The sequence below is a fragment of the Ambystoma mexicanum genome, chromosome 4p, assembly GCF_040938575.1.
Source record: "Ambystoma mexicanum isolate Mex_15411 chromosome 4p, UKY_AmexF1_1, whole genome shotgun sequence".
Classification (NCBI taxonomy): Eukaryota; Metazoa; Chordata; class Amphibia; order Caudata; family Ambystomatidae; genus Ambystoma; species Ambystoma mexicanum.
Window position 1 is genome coordinate 793,551,047 of NC_090927.1, and position 24,474 is coordinate 793,575,520.

A 24,474-nucleotide genomic window follows, 5' to 3' on the forward strand; every position below is an offset into this window, starting at 1 on the left:
TTTGGAACATAGGAAGGACCACTGAATATTTGGAATATGTCTGTGTTAGTGATTCAAGCACTTCTGAGCAAGTAATGAAATGTGATACTGCTCATTGCATGCGTCACAACACTCGCCCTAAAATAAAAAATGGCTGTAAACCACACGACATGCATATTCATTTGGATTGTACTGGTTTATGGATGAGAGGCTTGAAATGTTTTGCACACAGCTATTAAGTGGTACCCAGTGATTATATCTAATAAGAAATAGAGAATTACATTTTAACAAATGAAAAATACCAAAAACATACCGAATTAAACAAAAAAAGATCTGTATGGGTAGGGAAGGGGTTAAATCTGGTGGGGAGGGGGTTAGGGTGGGATATTAAACTTGGGGAAACAGGAGGCTGGGAGACCCCCTCCCAAAAAAATATTTGTTTTTCTTCGTATTTTCAGTTCGTTAAAAATTCATTCTCTGTTTTTGGGCTTGATTAAATCATTCAGTCCCGCTAACTTGCTTACTGTGAGTCGTCCATGCATCTTACGTGTGACAGATATGCCTACTTACGTGTGGCAGGAGAGGCCTGGCTCAGGAGCAGAACTTGGAGACTGGGGATGGTTTGGGCCTCCACGAAACATAGCTCCGGAAAGACACATGTTGCAGGAGCCCAGCTCCATCTTGCTCAGGCCCAGTTCCTCCCCTGTAAATCAGATGAGTGAGACTGCTGCTCACAGATGTTGCATAACAATATTTAAATGCAAATGCAGGGTACTTTTTCAGCACTGACACTTTAATTGATTGGCAGAAACGTAGAAAACATGAAAAGAACTTGATCAATGTGCTCTAACAGTCTTTTCGCAATGTAGAAGGGTCCGCTGTCATGAGAAGCCTCCCCGCTGCTGCCTGTGTTTTGTAGAGAAAAGTGCAGAACCGAATGGCGAATCATCAGTGTGTGAAGCAGATTTGAAAAAGGGCTGACACTTTCTGATTCACAGAACGTTTTCCAATGGGATTCGGCCATTATAAAATTCTTCTGTGAATCAGGCCCTTCGTCATATGTACCACCGTGTACATCCTCTGGAAACAAGTAATGACAAGGCTCCTTAAAACCATGGGGGCGGTAGACTGTCTCTTAGACAATGATAGCAGCAACGCATGAGCAGGTTTCTAATGTTTTTCGAAGGAAAAGAAGCATGTGATCTACGCAGAGACGCTGCAGGTGACGTGTTCTCTAGAGCGTGCTTTCTTAGACTTGACGTCACCGCAGAATGCCATGGAAGACTGCGGATAGGAACCGGGGGCGCACAAGGAAACATGACACTCTACTGACAGGGCCGGGAGACTGTCCTACCATTAAGGCAGAGGCAAGGCAGTTTTAATTTTAGCCTGTGCTCGACGTGCTTCACACTTCATGTCCGAATATTTGACAAACCTGCAATATGCAAGGTCAATAGCCAGCTCTGCAATAACACGTCGCTGGAAGACTCTGGGCCTGTAAACTCCACCAGAAAAGACGTACGCTCGCAGCGAATGCAATGTGAGCCCTTGCTGCTTCCACGGACAGGCATGTTTCTTTTACATGTATGCAATTTATCACTAAACTTCGTCTCAGAACTAGCTGGCAACACGTGCTTAATGCGTGACTTCCCAGGCTTATAGCCGCACAGGCCTATCCAGGCAACCTTTGCTGAAACATTACTCGGACATTAAGGGCATTACAGAGGACAACAGGAGGATTATACAAGGCTGCAGGCTGTGACTCCAGGGGGCAACAGAACAAACAACGATTTGAACAGATCGAATATAGCAAGGATCTTAAAGTTGCTAAACAGCCACATTTTAGCTACACTTGTTTTTTGCTGGTTCCATTTTGTTTGCAGTAGCTAATGTGTGTGCGACACCACGGTTTGGTCAGTAAAAAAAAAATGCACATTTAATAAATTCTGCATGATCTTAGAAATTGTAATGTGTGGAATATAAGGGGGGATAATTAGTTTTGAATGTTTTCTTAGTGATATATGCTTTTTTATACCTAAATTGGGCGACAATTAAATGTATTTACTGCACATAATTACAAAAGATGTTCATATATAATATAATACAACTGCAATTGTGGTAAATGTCCCCGTGCAGTTCTTCTGTCATTATAAACATATTTTACAGGTGTCCTTTAAGAGTTCTGTAATACTGCAAATCTCCATTCAAGGAAATTGAGTGTTTGCTTCAAAGTCCCATTAAACCATGTGTGCAGGCACTTGGGAAGATGACAGTGCTATCCCTCCGAGGCTTCTGGAGTCAAAGAAACTTTGCTGCCCCCCACTGCTGAGCAAGTGTACACCTTCTACCGGGGGCAACATCTGCCGATCAGTCATGGTTCCGCTTGGGGACGATCCGAGAAAATTTCCTTGGGAAGAAACAATTTTCTCTGGGCTGGCAGCCAGTTTTGGGGATGTGGAGAAGTTGTACCCATACAACGCGCAGGGGCTGTGCAAACGGAAGGCGTTGTAAGATGTCTGATGGTTCTGATTTGCACTGAAGGCATTGCTGGAGTGGGAGGGCATAAGGTATTGCAGCTGTGGCGACATCCCTGCAATCTGCATGGATAAGCTGGTCTGTGGACAGCTGAACGCGTCTCCATCGCTGCCGGTCATGGCCATGTTCATAGAGGTGCTACTCGTCACTCCGACGTAGGAGGGGGTCCTTGGCGAAGCAAAGGTCTCCGAGGTTGGGTTGGCCAATCGGCTGTAGGTTTCAGCCAGAGAAGTGCTGTATCTGTTGAGGGCTAAGCCTGGTCGGCCACAGGCGCTGTAGTCTGCCGGGGAAAGACTGCAGAGTTGGCCACTGTTTGGACCCAGGTGGAATGCCGGGGAGGAGCAAGGAGAACCGGACAGGAGGTGAGCATGACTGCTTGAAACTCCATTGGCAGCTCCTTGGAGTAAAGCGGAAGAGCCTCCATTTCCTGAAAGAAAATGTAAGAGAAATCAATACAGACTGCTAAATTTCAACAACACACACATACAGTCAACAATATGTCTTCCGAAATGAATGCTATCATGAAAGTCTTTGCATCTTTCACAGAGTACGGACATTACACATATAATTGTGCCCACGGTGCAGGGCATGAATGCACGGTCCTAATCAGAATAATTTAGATGATCTATAGGAGGTTTGTGATATTTATATGTATTTATTGAGGTTCAGTACTATTAAGTGGAAATGTTTCTTTTTATGTGTGATGATTTTAACGGTTGTGTAAGGTTGACTGGTATCAACCAGAATCACAATAAATAAGTAACAAAATAATAATAATTTGGCAATCATACGTGTTTGCAGTAAATTATAGGATGACCTATCTTTTCAACTGTGTAATTGCATCAGAGTGCAAGTCCACCGGCGTAATTGTATTGGTAGGGAAAGTGTAACGGAGGTTGGCACAAGTCTAACACTGGGAAGCCAGAATGCTGTAGTGCCTAGTAGGGGCTTGCCTGGTGATGAGCAGGAGGAAGAGGAAGCCATGGCCTATGAAGCACTAAAGAAGGGTCTGGAAACACACGCAGGCAGTGGCAAACACGGCGGCTACCAGAGGTAACATGACACATTGGAACATGTGGGCCAATTGGCAACGAGGGGAGGGCTATAGGAGCAAGCAGGTGATGGGGGTTGCCCACATTGGGGGTGAATGGCGTGGTGGATCAGAGGTGAGAGAAGAAGGAATCCCTGTTGTGGGCATTGATAAGCATCGGGGGCAGGATAGGGACCCCACTTCAAAGCAAATGTGTGTTGCTATAAATGGCCTAGAGATAGCAGTGTAGTGATGGGAACACAACGCTGCAAAGAGTGAAGCAGGAATGTAAACTGATCAATGCATGTCTATAGATTCTTAGTTTTGGCTATTAGGTGGCTCTAAAGTGTAACCTATACACCAAAACGATTGCATTGGAGTAAAGGTAGGGGGGAGAAGGGAAGTGAGGATGGAAACACGTCGTGTGAGTGCTGTTTGGCTTTTCATCCTCCCATTGACCATCCCAGGTCATGCTAATCCCTAGGGCATGTCTCACCCACTACCTGCTCCTCTGCTCCGAAAACACATTCTCCTGTGATCTCTTTGAGTTTGCTCTATCATGCAGTAACATCAAAACGTTGTGCTGTGTGGGGCTTTAATGTTTTCTTTCTTAGCAGTCTTTTGAGAATTACTGGCTTAATTGCAAATGTAAATGAGCCGCTGGTGTATTAAAAGGGTTTTAACAAAGTGTGTCATCCGTCACTTGATTTATAAGCAATATGTGTAGCGTTGCATCTGTTTCTTTCACAGAAGTCCTGTTAAAAGCAAGCAACAGTTTTGGCTTGGGCATAGGGATTAGGCATTTGTCAGGCCTAACATCATTTGCCCAAGTACTCACACCATGTCCAGCTCTTGCCATTTTATGGCCTGGTAGTACCATTACGTGGTGTGCAGTCATAATGTTGAAAAAATAATGTCGAATTACAAAAATGTCTAAAACAAAATGTTGAAAAAAAATGTAGAATTTTTTATTTATGTTTTTTTTGGGTTCCAGGGCTAAGAAAAAGGGTAAAACAAAAAGAAATTACAAAAAAATGTGGTTGGGGGGAACCCCCCATTTCGAACAAAAAGCAACCAAAAAAAGAAATTCGACATTTTTTTTTTACTTTTTTTTTAGACATTATGACTTTCAACATTATGACATTCGACTTTATGACTATAAACCCCATTACGGGGATGCATGGCAAATGCCTATTTCGTGCCAACACAAACGCCACATTGTTGACTTTGCCAATGCTTGTTATCTCATATCTCTCAATTCTCTCTTTGCTCCCTTCATTCGGATATGGAGAGACTAAGGGTTGCATTGTGACATTAGAGGGGGCTCAGTGGACAATGGTTCAAACAGAGAAAGGTAAAGTGTCTTATGGGGGGGGCATGAGGATACAGACCTAGCGTCATATGGAGATAGGCAGATAGTAGTAGGTCGCCATTGCTATACAAACATGGCTTGGGTGACAATGTGATATAAAGTGACCTGGGATGGCCTGGGGAGGGGCTAGAAGAGTTAGGTTGACCGTAGGGTTACTTAGGCATTGACAAGGAGACCTCAGGTGACACTGTGGGTATGCACAGCGTGAAATGTCATAAGTATGGCTCTTGGATACCATGGGGAGGGAGCCTTATCCCTGAGCAACAAGGCGGGAGGGTCGGATTGACCTAAGCTGAAATGAGGTTAGGGAGTGACCCTGATGATAGGGGGAGGACAAAGAAGAGACACTGGGTGACATTGTGAGTCTCATAACTCAAGGTAACCTTGTGATACAGAAGGAAGGAGGTTGACTTTAGGCATAACCTGTGGTTACATTGTTGATCTAGGGTGACAATGTGGATATAGGGTAACGTAGGGTGACATTAGGGATATTGAAGTAACATGGATGAAGCTGGAAGACCTAAGGTGACGTAGCAATCCAGAGGTCCCTGAGATGGCACTGGAATACAGCAAGAGCAAGGGTGATATAGGGTGGGTCAAGAAAACCTACGGTAACATCGAGGCTGCAGTTGTGACTAAGGTCTAAGGTTTAAATACAGGTGACCTAGGGAGATACTCGAGGTAACGGGGAGCCCTGGAGTGTCATATAACAGACAGACAGGCCGAAGATGATATTGGCGGCAGAGGGAGATACAGAATGCTATTGGGAGTACTGAGAGAACTACATGGGCAGTATTTGAATGACATTGGGGTGCAGGCAGTGGTCGAAGTGAGTGGGAGCGGCTCAGAGTGGTGCGGCTCTACTTTTTTTAAAATTACGTTTTACTGTTCCTGCACTTTTATTTTAAAAAGAAACCGTTCCGGAATGGTTTAATTTTAAAATAAACGTTTAGGAAGAAGCTGACACTTGCACTTTCAGTGCTTTGCACTGAACGTTCCCTTAAACAGCAGGTGCATGTGTTTGGGAGTTTGTATTGTGTGTGTGCGGGAGGGGGGTGGTGATGGGGTTTGTGGGGAGCGGAACGGGGCAGGCCAGTAGGGAACATAGTTCCAACTACTTCTTTTCATACACTTCGACCACTGGGGACCGGGAATCCTAGAGTGGCACACAGAAACTACTTCTAAACCCGTACATCGAGACCTAAAGAGGATGTGAGTTCTGTGTTCAGTGTTTACTAGCAGCCATTTTTAAAACATGTTTTGGGCGCCTTTGGAGGGTCTGTTGTTAATTTAAAAGAGGTTTTTTGTGTGTTGTTTGTTTCAGCATAGGTGCAAAGGCCTGTTTAGTTGCCCCTCAATACCCCGCATCCGGCTTTGAAATGTCGTTATTCTGAAAAGAAGTCGTCCCAGTTGCGGATAGCAAAAAATAAATTACATTGTTGGTCGGAACAGTTTGTGTGAGAAAATCTCTCGTTGCCTGCCTGGTCCCTCTCACCTTTTGGCTGCTCGTCCAGCTGCTGCTGTCAGCTGTTAGTGCCCAGGGTCAGGTTTCATTGCTCACAGCTGGCGCTTTAGTCCTTACGGAACGTGTGTTGCGTGTGCGTGTGCGTCAGCGTGTGCGTGTGCGTCAGCGAGTGTGTGTCAGAAGAGAGCACATTGAGCAACACTTAGAGAATCTGAGCACACATTAATTATTGTCTTTCTTAATTACGCAGCGCAGTAAAGAATGACATGTTATCTGAATGCGGATATCGAGGTTATGGTTGGGAAAGCAATCAAAACCACTTCTAAAGGTAGAGCCACACCTGCGTACACTGATTGAGTGGCAGGACTGTGCGAAGTGCTGATGACAGGTCATTTTCTAGAGGAGGGGGTCATCATCACATTCTTTGATGCCCGCAGTGTAGTTGGCAGCCTGCATGCTTCTACAGTGTCATGCCATGCGGTATGATATCCCACAATGAGTGGGCATTTGCAAACGAGGTGTGCACATGCACCAACATGGGTTTGCACTCAGTGTTTTCTCTGCAATCTGTCCCCAGGGAGAGGAAGTCAGAGCACTCAAGTTTCCCCTTGCCATGTATAAAAAGGCTACCGAGCCCTGGTTTTTTTTGGAATCCTTAGATGTAAATTTAAAAAAACTGCAAGTACCAGAATGCAAAAGAAAAACAAAGGACTGGAAGGCCTTCTCGCGCATGAAAAGGGGAGCCAATCGTCTGACTTTTCTCTAAGCGGATGGATCATTGTGAGTTTAGTGGATTGTGCACCAAAGTTGCTGCATGACGTCATGCAGCAGTGCAGTGAATCTGCATGACAGTGGCAACATTGGCAATAGAGCACTGATGGATGCAGTGTTAAAAAAAGAAAAAGTCATGTTGCGCCTTTCTCCTAATAAAATAAGGTACATTCCCAACCGTTTTTGGAGGAATGAATTGGCTTGTGTACAGTACCAGATACAATCACTACTGTGTCATGTGAAATCATGCTGAGAAGGGCCATTGTTGAGCATCCTCTGCATTGCATTGTGAAGGGGGTGAGAAGGTGGGTGTCCGAGATACGCACGTTAGGGCACCGCTGGGAAAGTCGGGTTCACTGAATGAACCTTTACCGAATTTTCTTTTACTGATGTTTCCAATTTTCTTTACTGCAAAATGCGGAGGTGGGGGTGACCCCCTGCACCACCCTTTACTGCTCCCACACTTATATATACTTTACCCCCAATTACCATATGCATTTTGCATCAAAGTAAGTGGAGAACATGACCAAAATTGCATTCAGTCAATTTGTAGGTGTGCAAAAGTGGGTTGGACCGGAAAGGTGGGTCCTTTAACTTGAAGTGATGCGTCTGGCTCATCCCTTTCCCTGCTCCTTTTAGGGTGTTTTACAATGATTTCCCGCCAACCTTTGGCTAGGGGTAAACAAATTCCAACATATGCCATTCAGTAAATACTGCATGGGGTATTTGTAGGACTGCCTGTGGCGAATGCTGCATAATGTCTAACTTATGAGGCCTGACAAGCAGGCGGCCTTTAAAATACTGCCTGTTTTGATAATTACCATCATAATCAAAATGAGGTCCTGACAGTCCACTCACACGTGAAAATATTGTTTCAAAACACCTTTACACAGCTGTGTCACCTTAACAGACCTTAATATAAATGGTGCGGACGCCAAGGCCTTCACCCGCAAAGATTGCAAAGCACATGCATAGGTTACCTTGCTTTGGGATCCCAGATATGTCTTCGAACGTGAGGGTCCTTAATGAAGGTCTCCAGAAGGCATAGGATTCCACGAGAGCTTCTAAACCCATCCTACAGCCCAGAAAATAATAATAACACAATAGAAAACATCAGTACTGTGTATGAATGCAAAGTGCGTCCAGGCATTCACCGACTGGTGTGGCAAGAAGATAGAGACTGCTCAGAAGCTGGATTCCTAATGACAGGAAATGCACAATTACAGTGCCAGGAAGATACTCGGAAAATCCTGCCCTATTGCACATTCCACCACAACAGGTGCACTTCATTATGTTGCTACTGTCATTAACATAACGGCGTGTAAATCCACCATCCACGCAATTTATGTTCTCAATATATATTGGAATGTATACAGTGAAAGGCATTGTTATTTGTATTGTTATTTTAGAAAATCGCATAATTTCGTTTTACAAAAAGATGTCATGCACACATGTTAAGACTTCATTTTAACACAATAAAAAAGTAATATTAAATAACATGAATCTTAATTTTAAAAATAATGCACTTGCATGCAAACAGGAATTCACCGCAGTAAGGGTGACCATGTCACGTGCTAGCAATTACTTTTTTTTCTCAAACCACACTGCATGTTTCCACTGGGCAGAGTGGGTGCCTGAAGGGTGTTGCCGCATCAGCCTTGTGGGGGGACCTGCTTTGGGATAATACGTGGGACCCGAGGTCTTGCTGTACGTGCGGGCACAGCTTGCCTCCTCCCTGGGAATGCATTTGCCGCTCTCTATAGGATGGTAAAGGGGCAACTCAAGGTGGTGAAGTGAATCTATTCAGAAAGCAGGCTCATGGGGAGCCCTGCAGATAAGCATCAGACGCAAGTGTACAAAGACCAAGCAAGCCTAACTCTTCCACTACCAGTGTCTTCACCTACACCTGTTTGTGAGCAAACACTCCTTAGATATCCTTATCTTCACCCAATGGATGGGAACTTTGGGCAACCTTTACCCCAACAAAGATTCAGTGAAATCCTCAAGTTCTTTCAAGATGATTCCAAGATTCATTTTAAGGGTGCTTCTCCAAGGGAATACAGAACATGATGCGGTTAAGGGCGGTTCTCATCCCATGATATAGTCACTTTGCCATGGCAGAGTGGTCCATTCCAAGCCTTCTGTAACAGACCAATCCTTGCTGCCGTAACAAGGAACATTCCTTGTGATGTCAGCTCCCAGTGTTCATTGTCTTCATGAGTTTAAGGGAGCCCCAAGAAGGGAGTGATGGCCTTCCATCTCTAAGATGGCTGAACCCTTTCCCTGTATGGATCTCATCTCGCAGCTACACTGCCCTGCCACCTATCCCCTGTCAGACTCATATTATAAAGGACTGCAGCAATTTCTCATTTAGAAATGTACAGGGAAGGAAATGACATCAATGTGTGCACGATAATGGTACATGTGTTTTAAATGGTCACTTTAAGATGGCTTGCCCAGCGAATGGTACCTTTTTTAAGAACTTCTTTAGGCCCCATTGCTTATAGTATAAGCAGACACGAAGGCTGGCATAAGGTTGGGTTCTTTAAACTGACAGCAAGACCTTAGATTCATCACTTTCAGTCTTTCAGTGTATTATTAAAGGTCATCCTGGACATAATGCATGATAATATCCTCCAAGCTCATCCCTCCTTTTGTAGCAATAACAGATGGAAACTAAAATAGAGCGAGGGACATACATTAAAGCTCATTAAAGAGGTGATTCTTTCATGGAAGGGAAGACATGGTCATGATTTTTGTGTGAAATGTGTCCAAATGCGATTGTTAATTCATTTAAAACTTTAAATGAGGCAATTGGCCGGAGAAACTAGGAGGAGCAGTAGCAGATCTTAATACCTGGTATGATAAGGATTGTAAAAATGCTAAATTGAACTTATAAATCATCTCTTTCTCAGAAAAGTACAGGGAGTTTGACTTCGGTTCCCAGTATGCAATTGTGTTCGTTCCATCCCTCTGCAGCGGTTCGCAATGCATTCTGCCTGCTACTGTCTTTTGCCTCTGCCATTTCTCCTCGTGATGCGTTCTCACGTGTTTGCTCCTCACCTACTCGTCTCCTCTCTCATCGTGCATCCTCCTCCTCCTCTCTGTCCCAGTGCTCACTCCCCAGCCTTCAGAGGAGCACTGGCGCTCTCTGGGGTTCTGTCGTATGTGAACACTCTTTGCTGCCTAACCTTCCCTGCTTCTCCTCATGGGCCCAAAGTCTGGCCACATTTGCACACCTCTCATCATAGGACTATCTCTTTGTCGTTAAGCGGTCAGAGTGCTGGCAAACACCACCTCCCTGTAAAGCAGCCATCAGAAGGTTTCCCGCCGCTGCAGTATCTAGTATAGGTGTATCTCAGCTGCTTCTGTGCATGACATTAGCCGTAGCTCCGTGTCTCTGCTTCCGCTCAGCTTCTTCAACTCTCTGGCTCTAGCATGTCTCCCAAGAAGCTTGTATCCCTATGGCATGCTGAACACCTTTTTTTTTCAGCTCCATTATCCATAATCTCCTCCTCTCGGGTGTCCTTTTACGGTGCCACGGGGCCGTCACGTGATCATCGGCATGCACAGAAGCCTTTGGGGCTCATTACGACCCTGGTGCTAAGGGATTACCAGTACCGGTAAGGGTACCCGTACCGGTAATCCCTTAGCGCCTGATTACGAGGTCCCTTTGCAGGTTCCCAAAACCAGCCGTTAAGGAATGGACCCGCAAAGGGACCTTGGTGGTAATTACGGTACCGCAATTTGCGGTACCGTAATTACCGCCTTCCCCACTCCCATTATGCCCTATGGGGCAAAAATGGGAATGGGGAAGGGCCATGGAGGAAGGGGGAATTACCGCCCCGCCAACCTTGTAATGGGGTGGTAATTCCCCCTTTCTCCATGGCGGAGTCGGTAAGTTACCGGCATGGACCATGGTGCTATTAGCACCATGGTCCTCCGCCTGGGTCGTAATGAGGCCCTTTGGGCCTCATTACGACCCTGGCGGTAAGGGGTCTACGCCAGCGTTAGCTGCGCCGACCCCTTACCGCCAATTACGAGGTCCCCTAGCGCCATGGTGCTTTTAACACCTGCTTTTAGCAGGTGTTAAAATCCATGGCGCTAAGGGACCATGGAGTTAATTACGCCACCGTAATTTACGGTGGCGTAATTAACGCCTTCCCCACTCCCATTATGCCCTATGGGGCAAAAATGGGAATGGGGAAGGGTAAATGGGGATTGGGGACTTACCGCCCCGCCTAGGTCGGAATGGGGCGGTAAGTCCGCCAACCACCATGGCGTAAACGTAGTTTACGCCATGGTGGTAAAGTCACGGCCCAGGCGGTAACTTACCGCCTGGGTCGTAATGAGGCCCTTTGTCTTTTGTTCAGTGGGTAAAGGGCACTGACCGCAAACTATAGCTCAGATTAAATCCCCATCACTCATTGTAAGTACTCATCATGTAGCCTCATTATTCATCAGGCATCTGTTGCTGCAACACGTTGGCACGCTTGGCACTGCCATGGCCTTACTGTAACCTCTGAGTCTCCAGCTCAGGAAACTCTTGTTCCCAAGAGCCTGACAGTCCTGTCATGTTCTCACTCCCCAAAATTGTGCTCTCACAAAGGAGCCGTTACAGATGAGCCTGTCTCCACCAAAGGAAGGAGCTCAAAGGTCCAATGCACTTAAGGCTGTCACAGTTCTAATCTTCATATGCATGTAACGGTGGCTGGCAGCCATGTACACATTTTGAACAATTCCTCGACCTGAAAGGCTATGACAGAGAATTAACACCCTAGGTTTCCCATAAAGACCCTGGCTTGAGAGCGATCACTGTGAATTTGAACAGGAGCCTGAAGGGACCTGTGATCCTCCTCAGAGGCACACTTTGGACCTTTTGACAGAGGCTGCATCATTTCCTTGTCTTGGCCGATAGACCTGTTGGACAGAGGGAGGACCAAAGACGCCTGGCCAGAGACTGACGTCTTCTTTCTGGTGCTGTTCCATGAAATAGGGGCCTCTGCTGCAGTGATCCTCTGCGGTTGCTGGTGATTGCTAGCTGCCAAGAAAATAAGACCCCCTATCTATGCGTCTTTATTTTGCTAGGCTTTGTGAGCAAGTGATGCTGTTTTGCCTGATCTTCCAGTGTGACCTCAGTTACTCACAGACCCAAATCCCTTTGCAGAAGTTTAGGTGCGCTGAGCAGTGTGGCCAATGCTCGCCAGTGTTGGTACTAACTGTGCATGGACAAACACCAGGCGAGATTGAAGCGTACAGCAAAACACCTAAAGATGAAATACGTAAATGCAGTCACCCTTCTTTTTTTATCAACCAGAATGAAACTGCAAGACTCACCGGTTTACAAGTGCCTGTTCGCAAAACTGCCCGATACTACAGACAGCACGATTATCTTATTTCTCTAGCAGGCGGCCCGAGCCCTGACTTCCGACTAGCATCTGCCTCCAAACAGGTATTTCCTGTAACAATAAGGCACAGCTGGACTCTGATTAATGTGTCACTAGTCAGTATCATTTGCCGAGTTGTGATCTCATTCTGCCCGACACCATGCCACAAACCTAGGCTTGTTTTCTGAACCACCCCATACCATAAGATCAATCCCCTGCGTTTGTTTGCTTCTCTTGGGGACTGCAGGCCACCAATCACCACAAACAAAAAGAACTGCACATATAGTAAACTTACACAGTATTATTGAATCAGAGCAATTACAGTCAATTTCTTGAAGACATACCTGTTGCGTCCAGAATCCCGAAATCCTTTGGCAAATGGATTTCTGTCAATCTTTAGTCGTGTGATCTAAAGGAAAAAGGAAAATGTAGTCAGTGCAAAACTGTAAACATCTCTTAGCGGCAGAGTTCAAAAGGCACTACATTATATGAATAATTAGAACCACCTGGTTCATGCGATTATTTACAGAACCATTAAAAAAAAATCAGGTTTTAGGATATTGAATTTGCCTCATTTGTATTTTATTGGGGTAAGAAGGGGAAATTCGCCAAGAAAGCCCTACATCCGCCTGACTGGGCGCCCCATACAGACATAACATGACAAGACAGATCAAAGAACAGGGTGTAGTAGTAAGGCACTGGGACAGCAAGAGGCGACGCCACCGACATGCTTACACATGTACATATTATAGTATTAACAATGTGAGGTGCGTGCAAATGTTCTAAGATTGTCATTTGCAGTAGTAGCGCAATGTACGGCTGAAAGGGCAGTGTGTGGGGGTGCACAGGGAGTATCTCACCATATGGGGTGCTGCTTTAAGGCTCTACGTGGAGAATGTATGTCTTATATGACACAAATCAGGAGTAACCACTGAACTCCTATCCAACACAGCCTGCAGGCACCCACAGTGGCGCCACTAGAGGAAGCACCAGTCATTTCATTAGAGGATGGGAGGAAAGGCAAACCCTACCCCACGATTGAAAGATGAGAAGATACATTTCTACTGTGGTGCTGATTGGAGTGGAAAGTGAAATCAATGGCTCTAGAACACATAACCAATCCCCCCACTGGCTCAGCCAATCTGGGGCATGCCCCCATATTGAAAGAGTAGTACCTAGTCTCAATCCTGACACTGATCCTGACAGTCCTGCGTTGCCTCCGTTGTTCAGTTGTGTGCTTTCATCTCTTTTTTGACTTAACTCAAGCCATCCTTCAATCTTTTGGTGGATGACTCCTGTTTACCATCAGATCTAAGTGAGGCCTGGGGGTCACACTCATGTACGCAGTAGAATAAGCACAAATAGACAGTAAGCCTTCTAAGTGGGATTCATCAGTTTTTAACAACAGGGCTAAGAGTGGTTATCCACTAAACATTCTACATACTCCTGGAAAGGCTTCTTAAAAAAGGAGCACATTGCAGAGTTTAGAGCCAGGCTGATAACATTGAGATAAACCAATAGAACTGTATTTCACTGATGCCTTGCTATTTCAAGAGGCTTGTGAGTATTAGATGGTCCCACAAGCCCAATAGAATGTGACACCTACGCCACCCCACCCAACACTTTCCAAAGACAATTGTGACAAAGCCAGTATCCTCACCTTGTCACAAGGGGATGGAAACTGTCTCATCTTGGAGTTGAAAGCTGACTAGGGTAGAAGCCACAGGCAGTTCTGCAGCAGAGGCAGACGGTGGAAATTGAGAGGGAACCAGTTCCTGTCCTCTCCTGCCTGCATCTAACTAAACAGTGCCATTGAGCATCAGCAATTACCTCATCAACAAAATGCATGACAGTCTCGTTCTTGTATTTTCAGGCAGAAACATACAGCAAAGAACTGGGTGGACTACCCTGAAGTAAAGAGCCCACCAGTGCAGCCAGGCAAACTACTCCAGTCATCAGATCGCATTGACCAATTGGAAAAGAGAGCCGCTAAGCAAAGCAACAGAGAACCCGCGCAGCCAAAAAGAATGCTGCGCAATGCTAGAGGACACCAGAACAGTAGCCTATATGAAGCTCCACGAAATAACAATTACAAACTTAGCCGCAGCTTCCCGAAAACCACAGAGACACTCCAGTACTTGTCATGAACATAACACCAGCACAGCCCCCTGAAAAGAACTGGAACCCTTTCCAGCAATGGCATCCATCATCCCGGGACGATGGCCCCACATGGCAAAAAGGAGATGGGTTTAGCCCTCTTTTGGTGTATTCTGGCATTTGTGACACATTCCGGGTGGGAAGACGGGGCAAAATTGACAAGGTGAAGAAGAAAATGGGAGAAGGAGGAGAGGATAAGAAGGGAGAAAGCAACTAGGAAGGTTTGGGTTGGTCAGATGAGGTTAGAAGAGGAGGTGGAGGTGGCAGACCAAGAGAGCAGTTGGTGGATTGGAATGTGGAGCCCTTTTGGAGAAAAGGTGAGGTATTGCATTGATGAGTGAGTGAGAGTCCTAAAGAAAAGTCTATAGGGTGAGTGGAAGATGATTGAGAGAGAGAAAGGAGGGCGACTGAGTGGAAGGTGGGGTTTAGCAGTAGTGGAGAGGAGAGAGTCGTTGGACTGGTGGAGAAGTGTGGGGTGCATTTAAAGGCCCCAAACAGGAATCCCTTTCCCATGAATAGCAAGAGTTTAAACACTGAAACAAAAACAGCCTGGCATTTGTTTTTGTTTTTCAAGTAAAATTAAAGAGCCATGTGGAAAGGGGTCTAGCTGTCATTACCAATGTATAAGTAGCATTTTAATTTACAAAATATGTCTCTTATATCTCTTATGAAAACCATCAAACGAAGAAAGTGTGCCTACTCCCTGTTGCCCTTAATATATTTCCATAAAGCCAAAGTCACCTCTGCAGTAGTGTATGGCACAGACCTCCTTCATTTTAAGAACAGAAAGTGGCTTGATAACCAGGAGGGCATTATTGTAATTGTAATTGGTTATTTATAACGCACTTAATATCCACAGGTTTCTAAGCAAGGACCCAGTGATTGAACCTGTGTTGCTCCGTGTCATCTTGCTTTCAAGGCGATCACGTTGCCCCTGAGCTATCCTCTCGAGACATCTATTATCTGGTGGGAGGTTCTGGGATTGCTGTGTGTCCGTGCCTATCGGTATTATTCGCCTGGAGTTCGGCCTGCAATCCTGGTGGAATGTATATCAGTGCAGATGTTTGAGCCTTTATCGCCAAATAGGGGAGGGGGTGTAGAATAATGTTTGGTGGACTACAAAAATGTACGGAGTAAGGGAATTCAAAAATGTTATCTGAGCTAAAAAGTGGCATGTGAGCAATACATGTTAGAATGCAGTATTCCTCGTGACCCGCCACTGCAAAGTCTAAAAAAGAGTGTGATGCCCTGGGGCAGAAATTGTGATGAGATGGATCTCAAAAGATTGGCGGTATATAGAGGTATTGCCACTCAGTACACTCATGTGATTGAATTACGACCTTATGTGACCCAATTGCCTGCTGAACAAATGTGGTGTGATTTCATCAGATGCCATACACACTTTGGAGGTACTAAGGCCACTTATGGGAATTCCAAAAAGTGAGGGAATTTGTAGGCTATGTAAATTGCCCGAATTAGAGACATGATATGATCTGGTTATGAAATGCAGGCTGGTATGCAGAAGAGAATCCTTCACTTTGACAGATGTGTGCACTCGACCTCCCCTGTCATTTCTGGTAATTTGCGGGCTAGAATAATTGAGGGTAAACAAATTCCAAATATTGTGGTGGTAGTACAGTTTATGAGGGACATTTTTAATGAAATTAAATGGAAATAAGGACTTTTTTTCTAAGATATGATTTCATTCATTAATTGTTGTAAGAATTTCCATTGAATACTTGGGACATTTTATTATGGATTGTTATGATCTTATGAATTGAAGTGTGGTAATGTTGCTTATTTTATTGCTGTTTTTACACTTGATAAAATATGTTTTTTGAATGTATGGTAATATGTAATATAATGTAAGGTTTCATTTAACCATAAACACAAACACAATTAAAAGAAATAAAAATAATTTGGAATGCAGCACCCAAAGCAGTAAGCAAGGAGAGTGTTGTGCTCCTAGATCTTCAAATACACATACACAACTATACATCACAAAGTAAGCTAGTCTCTAAACCTACGGTACCTAATCCCATCAAATATGAACATACCATATGGTGAATTTGTAAGACCCAGATATAATTGAAATCTCGAGACAACTATTACAGAGAAGAGATTTCTTAAAAAGATGATATCCAAGGAACATTAATCATGTAACATTAATCATGTAAGAAAGAAAACTGATGACGTAACAAAATGGTCCTCCTGAAGCCCAAAGTCCGAAAACAAACTAGCGATAAAGAAAATCAAATCCATCACCACATACTCCAAGCAAAGCCCCAAAGCCTTTGCATCGTAAAGCAAAACTGACATCGCATCAAGCTGGACACTGACCTAAGAAGAGTCTTAGAAGCAAACCATGTGCCAGTGAGATAAAAAAAGGATTTCCAAGAACCAAACACCTGGTTCCCCATACCTCCCAAAGGGATTTACACATGAACTAAATGTAACATCTGCAAACAGGCACCATCAAATCATTTGGTGTATTAAATACCTCTCTTATCTTACACTGTTGTATGGCTCCTTCAGGGGATTCTCCTCCATTGCGGCTTGTTCCTCTGCTGTGGGAAACCTTGGGTCCCTGCAGCAAAAGTACCACTCCTGACTTGCTCATCTCTCGTATTAGCAGAGCAATCCACTGGCAGATGCCTCAAGCCCAAGCCTCCTTTTTAACGTATAGCCAGAACAATCTCCAAAATGAGTGGCCATCATAGTTCAAATGGGAATCACAATAACTGGATTGGAAGTATGGAGCACTATATCATCTGGTTCAATCCCGTCTCCCCCTGATGGAATACCTAGGGAAACATCTACTAACCTTGATAGGGGATCATTTATTTAATTAATAACTGTATTTTGGGATATTATTCTATAAAGGTACACATGCACACAATTAATTATATAAATAACAAGTCAAAAGGTTACAAATGACACACTATGAAAATAGAATATGACATATAAGCACAAAGGTACCTAAAGACGCCGTCCATTATCGAATTAGCAGCAGCAATAAGAGATCATCTAATATACTAAGGGAAGAGTACACAATCCTAAATCACAGGGGTAGTGTTGCTCAGAGGCAACGCGCTCCTCTGGGAAGCAAGGCGACACAGAGCAACACAGGTTTGATTCCCGGTCCGCGATTAGAAACCTCTTCAGTATTAAGCGCGTTATAAATAATCAATTATATAATTATGTATATAATTGTATAAGCGCCTAATAAGAAAAAACGTAATTAAATGTAACAGTCTGAAACACCATGCATAGGATATATACAATTAGTTACAGAGTACAAGTATTGGTTATGCAATTTCAAGGTTATATCACGGTTTGCATCAGATTCTATAAAAATGGCGTGGACTGAAGTGTGCTTTATCGCGGATGTTCTAGTCTTAAAAGAATGTAAAAAGCATGCTAATGTCATGTCTGACAGAGACTAGATAGAAAAGAGCAGGGTCATACTGCCTAAAGCCATGAGACTTATGGAATGTGTGACAAGATCTCCTGTTGAGATGCAGGGGAGACACTAGTGGGTTGACCCGAACATTCTCTGGGGCTCTGCTGCAGCACCCCCTCTTCACAGCAGAGAACAGTTTTTTGACTTACACGATAGCAGCCAACTCCACCTACACAAAGACTGGCTTTAATTAGCCAGGCCAATTTGGGAAAAGACTAAGTCCCAGATTGTAACATTGGGTGACGGTGAAAACCTGGATCGGATCTACAAAAAGCAACTGCTGATTTGGGAGAGAGACCACCACAGGGAACACTAAGACAGGTACCCACATTGCAAAGGAATATCAGGGAATGTGTCCCTGACCCAGGCCACACAAGTTATGTTTACAAAATGGGAGCAGGACGACTACAGTGCCCCTGGTAGGTTGAAGGAAACCACAAAAGGACTGAGATACCAAAATCACTGCCACAGGGACAGGGGAGCTTGAAGGTGAGACTGGGCTAACCCAGAGGGGTTCTCTTTAAACCTCAGGGAAGATAGTGTAGGAGGACCCATGCCCTCTGTCCACGAGAAGGGAGAACCCACACCATCCCCTCCTTAATAGAAGAGGGCTAAAACAGCAAGAACAGCCTCTTCCACTGTCCAGAGGAGCTGCTAAAGTTAAACCTGACCCGAGGGAAACATGGGAATGCCAAAGCAGCCTCAGTGGGAGGGAACCCTTCCTATGCAGACAGGGAGTGAATGCAGAAGGAAGTCAGGAAGAGGGCGGGCAGACTAGTGAGAACCAAGATGGCTGCCCCACCTCTAAAGCGTTTTACTCAGTAAGCCCACCCCATGGGACCTGCATGAAAGAATGTACAAAAAAAACAATCAGAAACGAGCCCTCCCTGCAGGCACAGCTGCAGCCTATTACTCTGGAAGATAGCCATTGGGAAAGGTTAAGACTGTACAAATGTGCAGCACTGAAGACAGCCACGCCCTCCATGTTTGGATCAGCAGGAGGACAATGCTGGAGAGTTTAAGAACAGGAGAGCCAGGAATGGATCCCAGAGTAGGAGATTGGAGGAGCAGTGGGAGCAGTGGAGGCGCTCTTGGGGAACTAAGCGAGAAGTAGATTATTAAGCAGCTCACTATATCCCTAGAAGGTTGGGAGGGCCTATAGCCCATGTGGGTGAGCGGGGCATCGTATCCTAAAGGAGATTGGAGGAGAAGTATTGAAGGACGGTGGTGGAGAGTTGAAAGTGGAAGATGGAAAGTCATCAGAGGAAGTGGTAGGAGGTTTGTTGGAGGCATTGCGAACATCCAGACAAGAGGTGCAGGAGATGTTGGAGGAGGTTGGATGGTTAAATGAGAAAGGTGGAGGGATGTTGTAGGAGTTAGGACGATGCAAAGAGGAGCTATGGGAATTGTTGGTGGAGGAGAGAAACAAAAATAAGGATGTTTAGAAGTTGTTACAAGACGAGGTAGGAGAGTATTGATAGCAGATGGAGTTAAGGAGTTAGACTTACAGCAAAATGTGCAAGTTAGGGAATTTAAGAGCCAAAGGTTGGAAGAGGGATCTGGAGAAGAGATAGGTTACAAGGACGTTTTAGGACAGAGGGATAAGGTTTTGGAGTTGCTAGGTAGGGAGTATGAAGAGAAGGTAATAAATCAAGAGGCAGAAGATGTATTTTGAGAGGAGCCCTGGACAGATCAGTTTGGAGAGGAGGGGATTGGAAACATTTTGGGAGAAGAGAGAAAGGAAGCAGGAAGGAAGGTAAGACAAAGAGATGAGCACCTGAGTAAGAAACAAGGGAATACAAAGGAGTGCAAGGAGAAAGTTAGAGGAGATCTGAAAGACAGTGCAAGTGAACATGAGCAGGAGAGGTTGTGTGGAAGAGATCATAGAGGGGAAGGAGAAGTTTGAAAATGTGTGATCAATGAGGGGAACAGAATAGGGACAAGAGGTTCACGAGAGAAGGTGTGACCGCAAGTGGCTCAGTTGTGGTTATGGGAGAGGCCCCTTTCTAAAGGTGGATCCCAAAGTGTGTGGAGGTACAATGGCGAGGCATGGAGAGAAAGACATTAGGAATGGCCTGGTTGCTAGGTTGGGGCCTGTAGACCACTCCCTCTTTCTTGCTGGACGTGAACCATTGCCCCTAAGAAGCTCACCATCACCTGGGAGGGGTCAGAAAAGAGTGAACCTCTCCACATAAATAGTCTTTGACTGGACATTGAGGACTTACCGTGGAACTGGTTAGTGACCCCATTGATCTGGAGACACCATAGGGAAGGACTGCATATGAAAATTGGGATGTCAACAAGCAAACCCACGCAAAGACCGTCATTGGATTGGCTGTCCTCCTTCCTCACTAACCGCTCTTCCCAAGTCATCCCGAGCCCCCTCCTCTCCTTTCTCCGTCTCCACCTGTTGTGTCCCCCAGGGCTCTATACTCTCCCCCCGGCTCTTTAACATCTACCTTCCTTCCTCACACTCAGGACATTGCCAACAAGTCCAACTATCAGCTCTTCCTTCTCAAAGGAATTCTACTTTTTCTCACTTTTCCCTCAGGGGCTCAACGTGACTCAAGCTCTTGTTTTCTCTAGACTTCACTACTGTAACAGTCTCCTCCTGAATCTTCCTTCTGCCACTCTGCAAGCCCTCCAGCTTATCCAGAATAGGACAGCTAGACTTATCCTTGGCCTTAAGCCCAGGGACCACATCTCTCCTGCACTAAAAAGTCGATTGCTGCACAGATTAAATTTAAATCCCTCTGCATCATCCACAAGGCTGACTGGGTGTGAGGACCACACTATCTTTAACTCTATCTCACCAAATACTCTCCTCTGGCACCAACTCTTTGTGTGTAAAGCGTTTTGCCAAACAGAGGGTAGGGGTTGCCTACTTTCCTCTGCAGGCACCCTCCTTTGGAATATCCCCCCCCCCTGCACCTGGAGCAGGATCTCCTCAAATTCCAGAAGCTCCTTAAGACTTTCCTCTTTTCCTCCTACTGTCTCGCTAATCTAGTAGTTGCTGAATTGGGGTACTTGGCCCTTATCCATCATCGGGGCTTTGACCTCCCACACCAATTCTTCCCAGCTTCTGTCTTTCCACAGCACTTTGCATCTGCATTCCCTATGCGCTGGAGGCTCGCACTTACACCTCCCTCGGCCCAGGCCATCTAGCATTCAACACTTCTAGCACTTCATCTATGGCTCACCAACGGGATCGGACTCCCCAGCACTTACTCCTCTTCCCTTTAACTTCTGCACTTGCGCATTCTGAATACTCACAAGGCATAGTAGGTTTGTCCCCCTCCCCTGCTGTTTAAATATTGGGTTGTAATTATTGTAATGTACTTCTCACTCTCCCTTCCTGCCTGCCCTGTGAGCGCTTTGAAATGGAATATTCCTAATGTTCAGTGCCTTACAAGCAAACAATAAATACATAAAGTTGCCTTTGACTCCAGGCAGGGGGTCAGCAAAAGAGCTTGAGGAGAGATATGTGTTATTTTTTATTTTGGCTGCAAGCTGTACACAATTTCAAATAAAACGTAATACACTTTATTTTTGAGTCAACCTTGTCTGGTATCTCCAGTGGCCATCCTGACCAGTGGAATAAGGGTATGAATGTATTCCTTCTTATAATGTTGGCAAAAGCAGGAAAGGCATAAGCCTACATATACTGAGGGCAAAATAGACAGAAACATTGAAATGGCTGGTGGCGATCCATGACCCTACCTATTACCCCACCGCCGTAGTAATTGGAAGTAAACGGAATGTACCATGAGAGGAATTCTGCAGGCCTAGCGCTAAAATGCATTGTCCACTATTTGATTTAATTCTTTCCAAGAGGATGCTGTGCAGTTACCTTAGCATTACCCAGAATAAGCTGTGGGAGAATAAACCAGTTCTCCTGATACACACTGACCAATGTCAACTTTGCATAATGTAACCCAGGAATACGTTAAAAAATAATTCAACATTTAATAAATAGTTCATTAAAATTTGCGATAAAAACGTTTTTTTCTTTGGGCCAAATTTGTATCCATTATTCAATTTGAGGCAATCCAGTATGATCTTCTTTATAGTCAACCCCAGTTTCTTCATCTCTTGAACACACAAGCACGATTTGAAGGAATCTCAAGAAACACTCTAAAGAGTAATTGTCCACTTTTTGCAAGGTGGAAGTCCTCACATGCCATGTCTCAGATCAATTTGCAGCCACGGCTCTAGCTTTAATCTTTAATGCTTCGCTCATGGCATCATTTGGTGGTTCGCCAAAGTGGCCAGCAAATTTTTAAACAGCACTTTCAAAGCAGCACTTAGGGCTCGATTCATGGAATTTGACCTTAATAAGCTTTGCACAGTTCCATGAATCAGGGTTTGTGTTGGCAGTGCAAAGTCCCTTTTCAGCAGTGCAAAGTCACTTTGAACCGTGCAATAAATTCCATGAATCCGGCCATAATGTCTGGATCATCGATGTGTGCTGCCTCTGGATGCGTGGGCCCCATGACAGAAGTTGAAACGTGAATCCCAGAACATGCAAAAGCCTTACTTTGTTCTAGGTTTAGAATGGAGATGTCTGGTTGTTCCCTATGTCCATGACTTTCGTTTTCTCAAAATTAACAGAAAGGCCTCTTCTGAGTATATCATTATTACAGTCCAGTAAACCCTGGAAGTTCTTGCTAACAGAACAGAATCATCTCCCTAAGATAACATGGGGAAATGCCTCCTATTTGTGTGGGGGTTTGGTACTTTGACTTAAAATTGTGCCTAGAGAACACACATGCTTGCCTAACACCATAGGCAACTGGGAAGGTAGATGTGATTCAACAATGCTCACATAGCATGAATGTGTCGAGGGTGGGCAACAAAGCACTGGCCCACAAATACCCATCCACAAATGCAATCCTTCCCAGCTTACATGCATAGCTTTGGTTTTTTTGGAACACTAGCTGTCACTAAAGGGACAACTATGAATCAGAATATCAAATGGAAGAAGGGAGCAATAAAGTCACTCAACATGTACTTGTAATAGTTAAATACAATAAAGGATTTGTCCTATTAACATGCACACAGAGAATACCCATAAAAGCTCCACGATGTCATGCTGGGCATGGGCACGTAGGACGGGAATATGTATTAAGTGCTGATGAAGATGTAACCAAATGGTAAAATCATTACTTGCACAATATGCAGAGCAGCACATTCACTATTGGGAATAAGGTCATGAACGTTTAGGTGTTTGCATTCACCTCTGCATTCCATCTAATAAATAGCGTTCAGTAACAGTAGATGTGTTTATGGTACTTAGTCTCAAGTGTGCATTATAAAATATGTACTGTTGTTGAATAAGAAACCTTAAATCAGAGTTGCACGAGTGGTTTGTGGAAAGGTATCCAATTGGAGTGTCAAAGGGTCTATCATTAGCCGTTCATAAGTAAAAAGCATATCTCTGCATTTTGCCACACTTGATCAATTACAGCTGAACTGAAATCTGTCTGTCCCGACATTCATGAAGCCTGGATGGCATCTCTGCCTGGATGCACGCTAGCTGGTTTCATCTTTGCCAGAGGCAGATGGAAGTGGCCCTGCTAGCATTTCAGGACCCCCCCCTCATCTCCACTGGCTTTAGGATGCCATGTCAAGCTTTCATCTCAGGTTAAAGGTTTAGACATTACATTTGATAAAGGTCCAGGACATTGACAATGAATGATATATTAATATCAGGTGGCAACATGGGACGTTTCCCTTAATGCCGCTGTAGTAGGGCATACATACTGTGTAGTCGTCTAGATTGATGTCACTCACTCAGTGAGGGAATTTCCATACAATTCATTAGCAGACTCCAGGGTAGAGAATTCAACGTAACATTTTCTGCATCATCTTCAAATGCTTCCCTTCATCTGATCCTGCCTAAATTAAGGAGAGCATCACGTGACGCATGCCAGCATTGAACCTGTATGCAGGACCCCATAATCATCAGTGTAACATTCTCTTTCAGAAGTGAGGAGACAAGAGACCTTCAGTCTTGGGAGCCAGGCATTGGAATACATGATCACATTGTGTGCATGGCAGCGCCTGTTCTAGTAGTTTCAGGCTGCTGTGGCAACGGCATCTGTTTTGGAAGATGTCAGGAAAGTATGCCAACGGAGTTAAGATCAACGAGCAGAGGCAATTGATTTCACAGAGTTCATAGTTAAATAGTCCAGCTGACTGAGAGAACCAAATAAAAGACCATGCAGGGGGGACTTCCTTTTAGTAGCTGCACCTACCTGTCTGTCAAACTATCCGGTTGCAGTCCTTTCACATATGTGTTGCACCATGCTCCAA

At 44.7% G+C, this 24,474-nt stretch overlaps 1 protein-coding gene across 1 annotated transcript in view; it reads right to left on the minus strand.

The window, feature by feature from the left end:
* Window positions 1-751: 751 nt before the first annotated feature.
* Window positions 752-24,474, minus strand: part of TBX18 (T-box transcription factor 18) — a 91,497-nt gene continuing 67,774 nt past the window's right edge. The window contains exons 6-8 of the mRNA XM_069606336.1: window positions 12,884-12,948; window positions 8,133-8,227; window positions 752-2,941 (exon numbers count right to left, since the gene is read on the minus strand). Of these exons, the coding sequence (XP_069462437.1) occupies window positions 2,217-2,941; window positions 8,133-8,227; window positions 12,884-12,948 (885 nt within the window). The 3' untranslated portion in view covers window positions 752-2,216. The remainder of the gene's footprint in view (window positions 2,942-8,132; window positions 8,228-12,883; window positions 12,949-24,474) is intronic.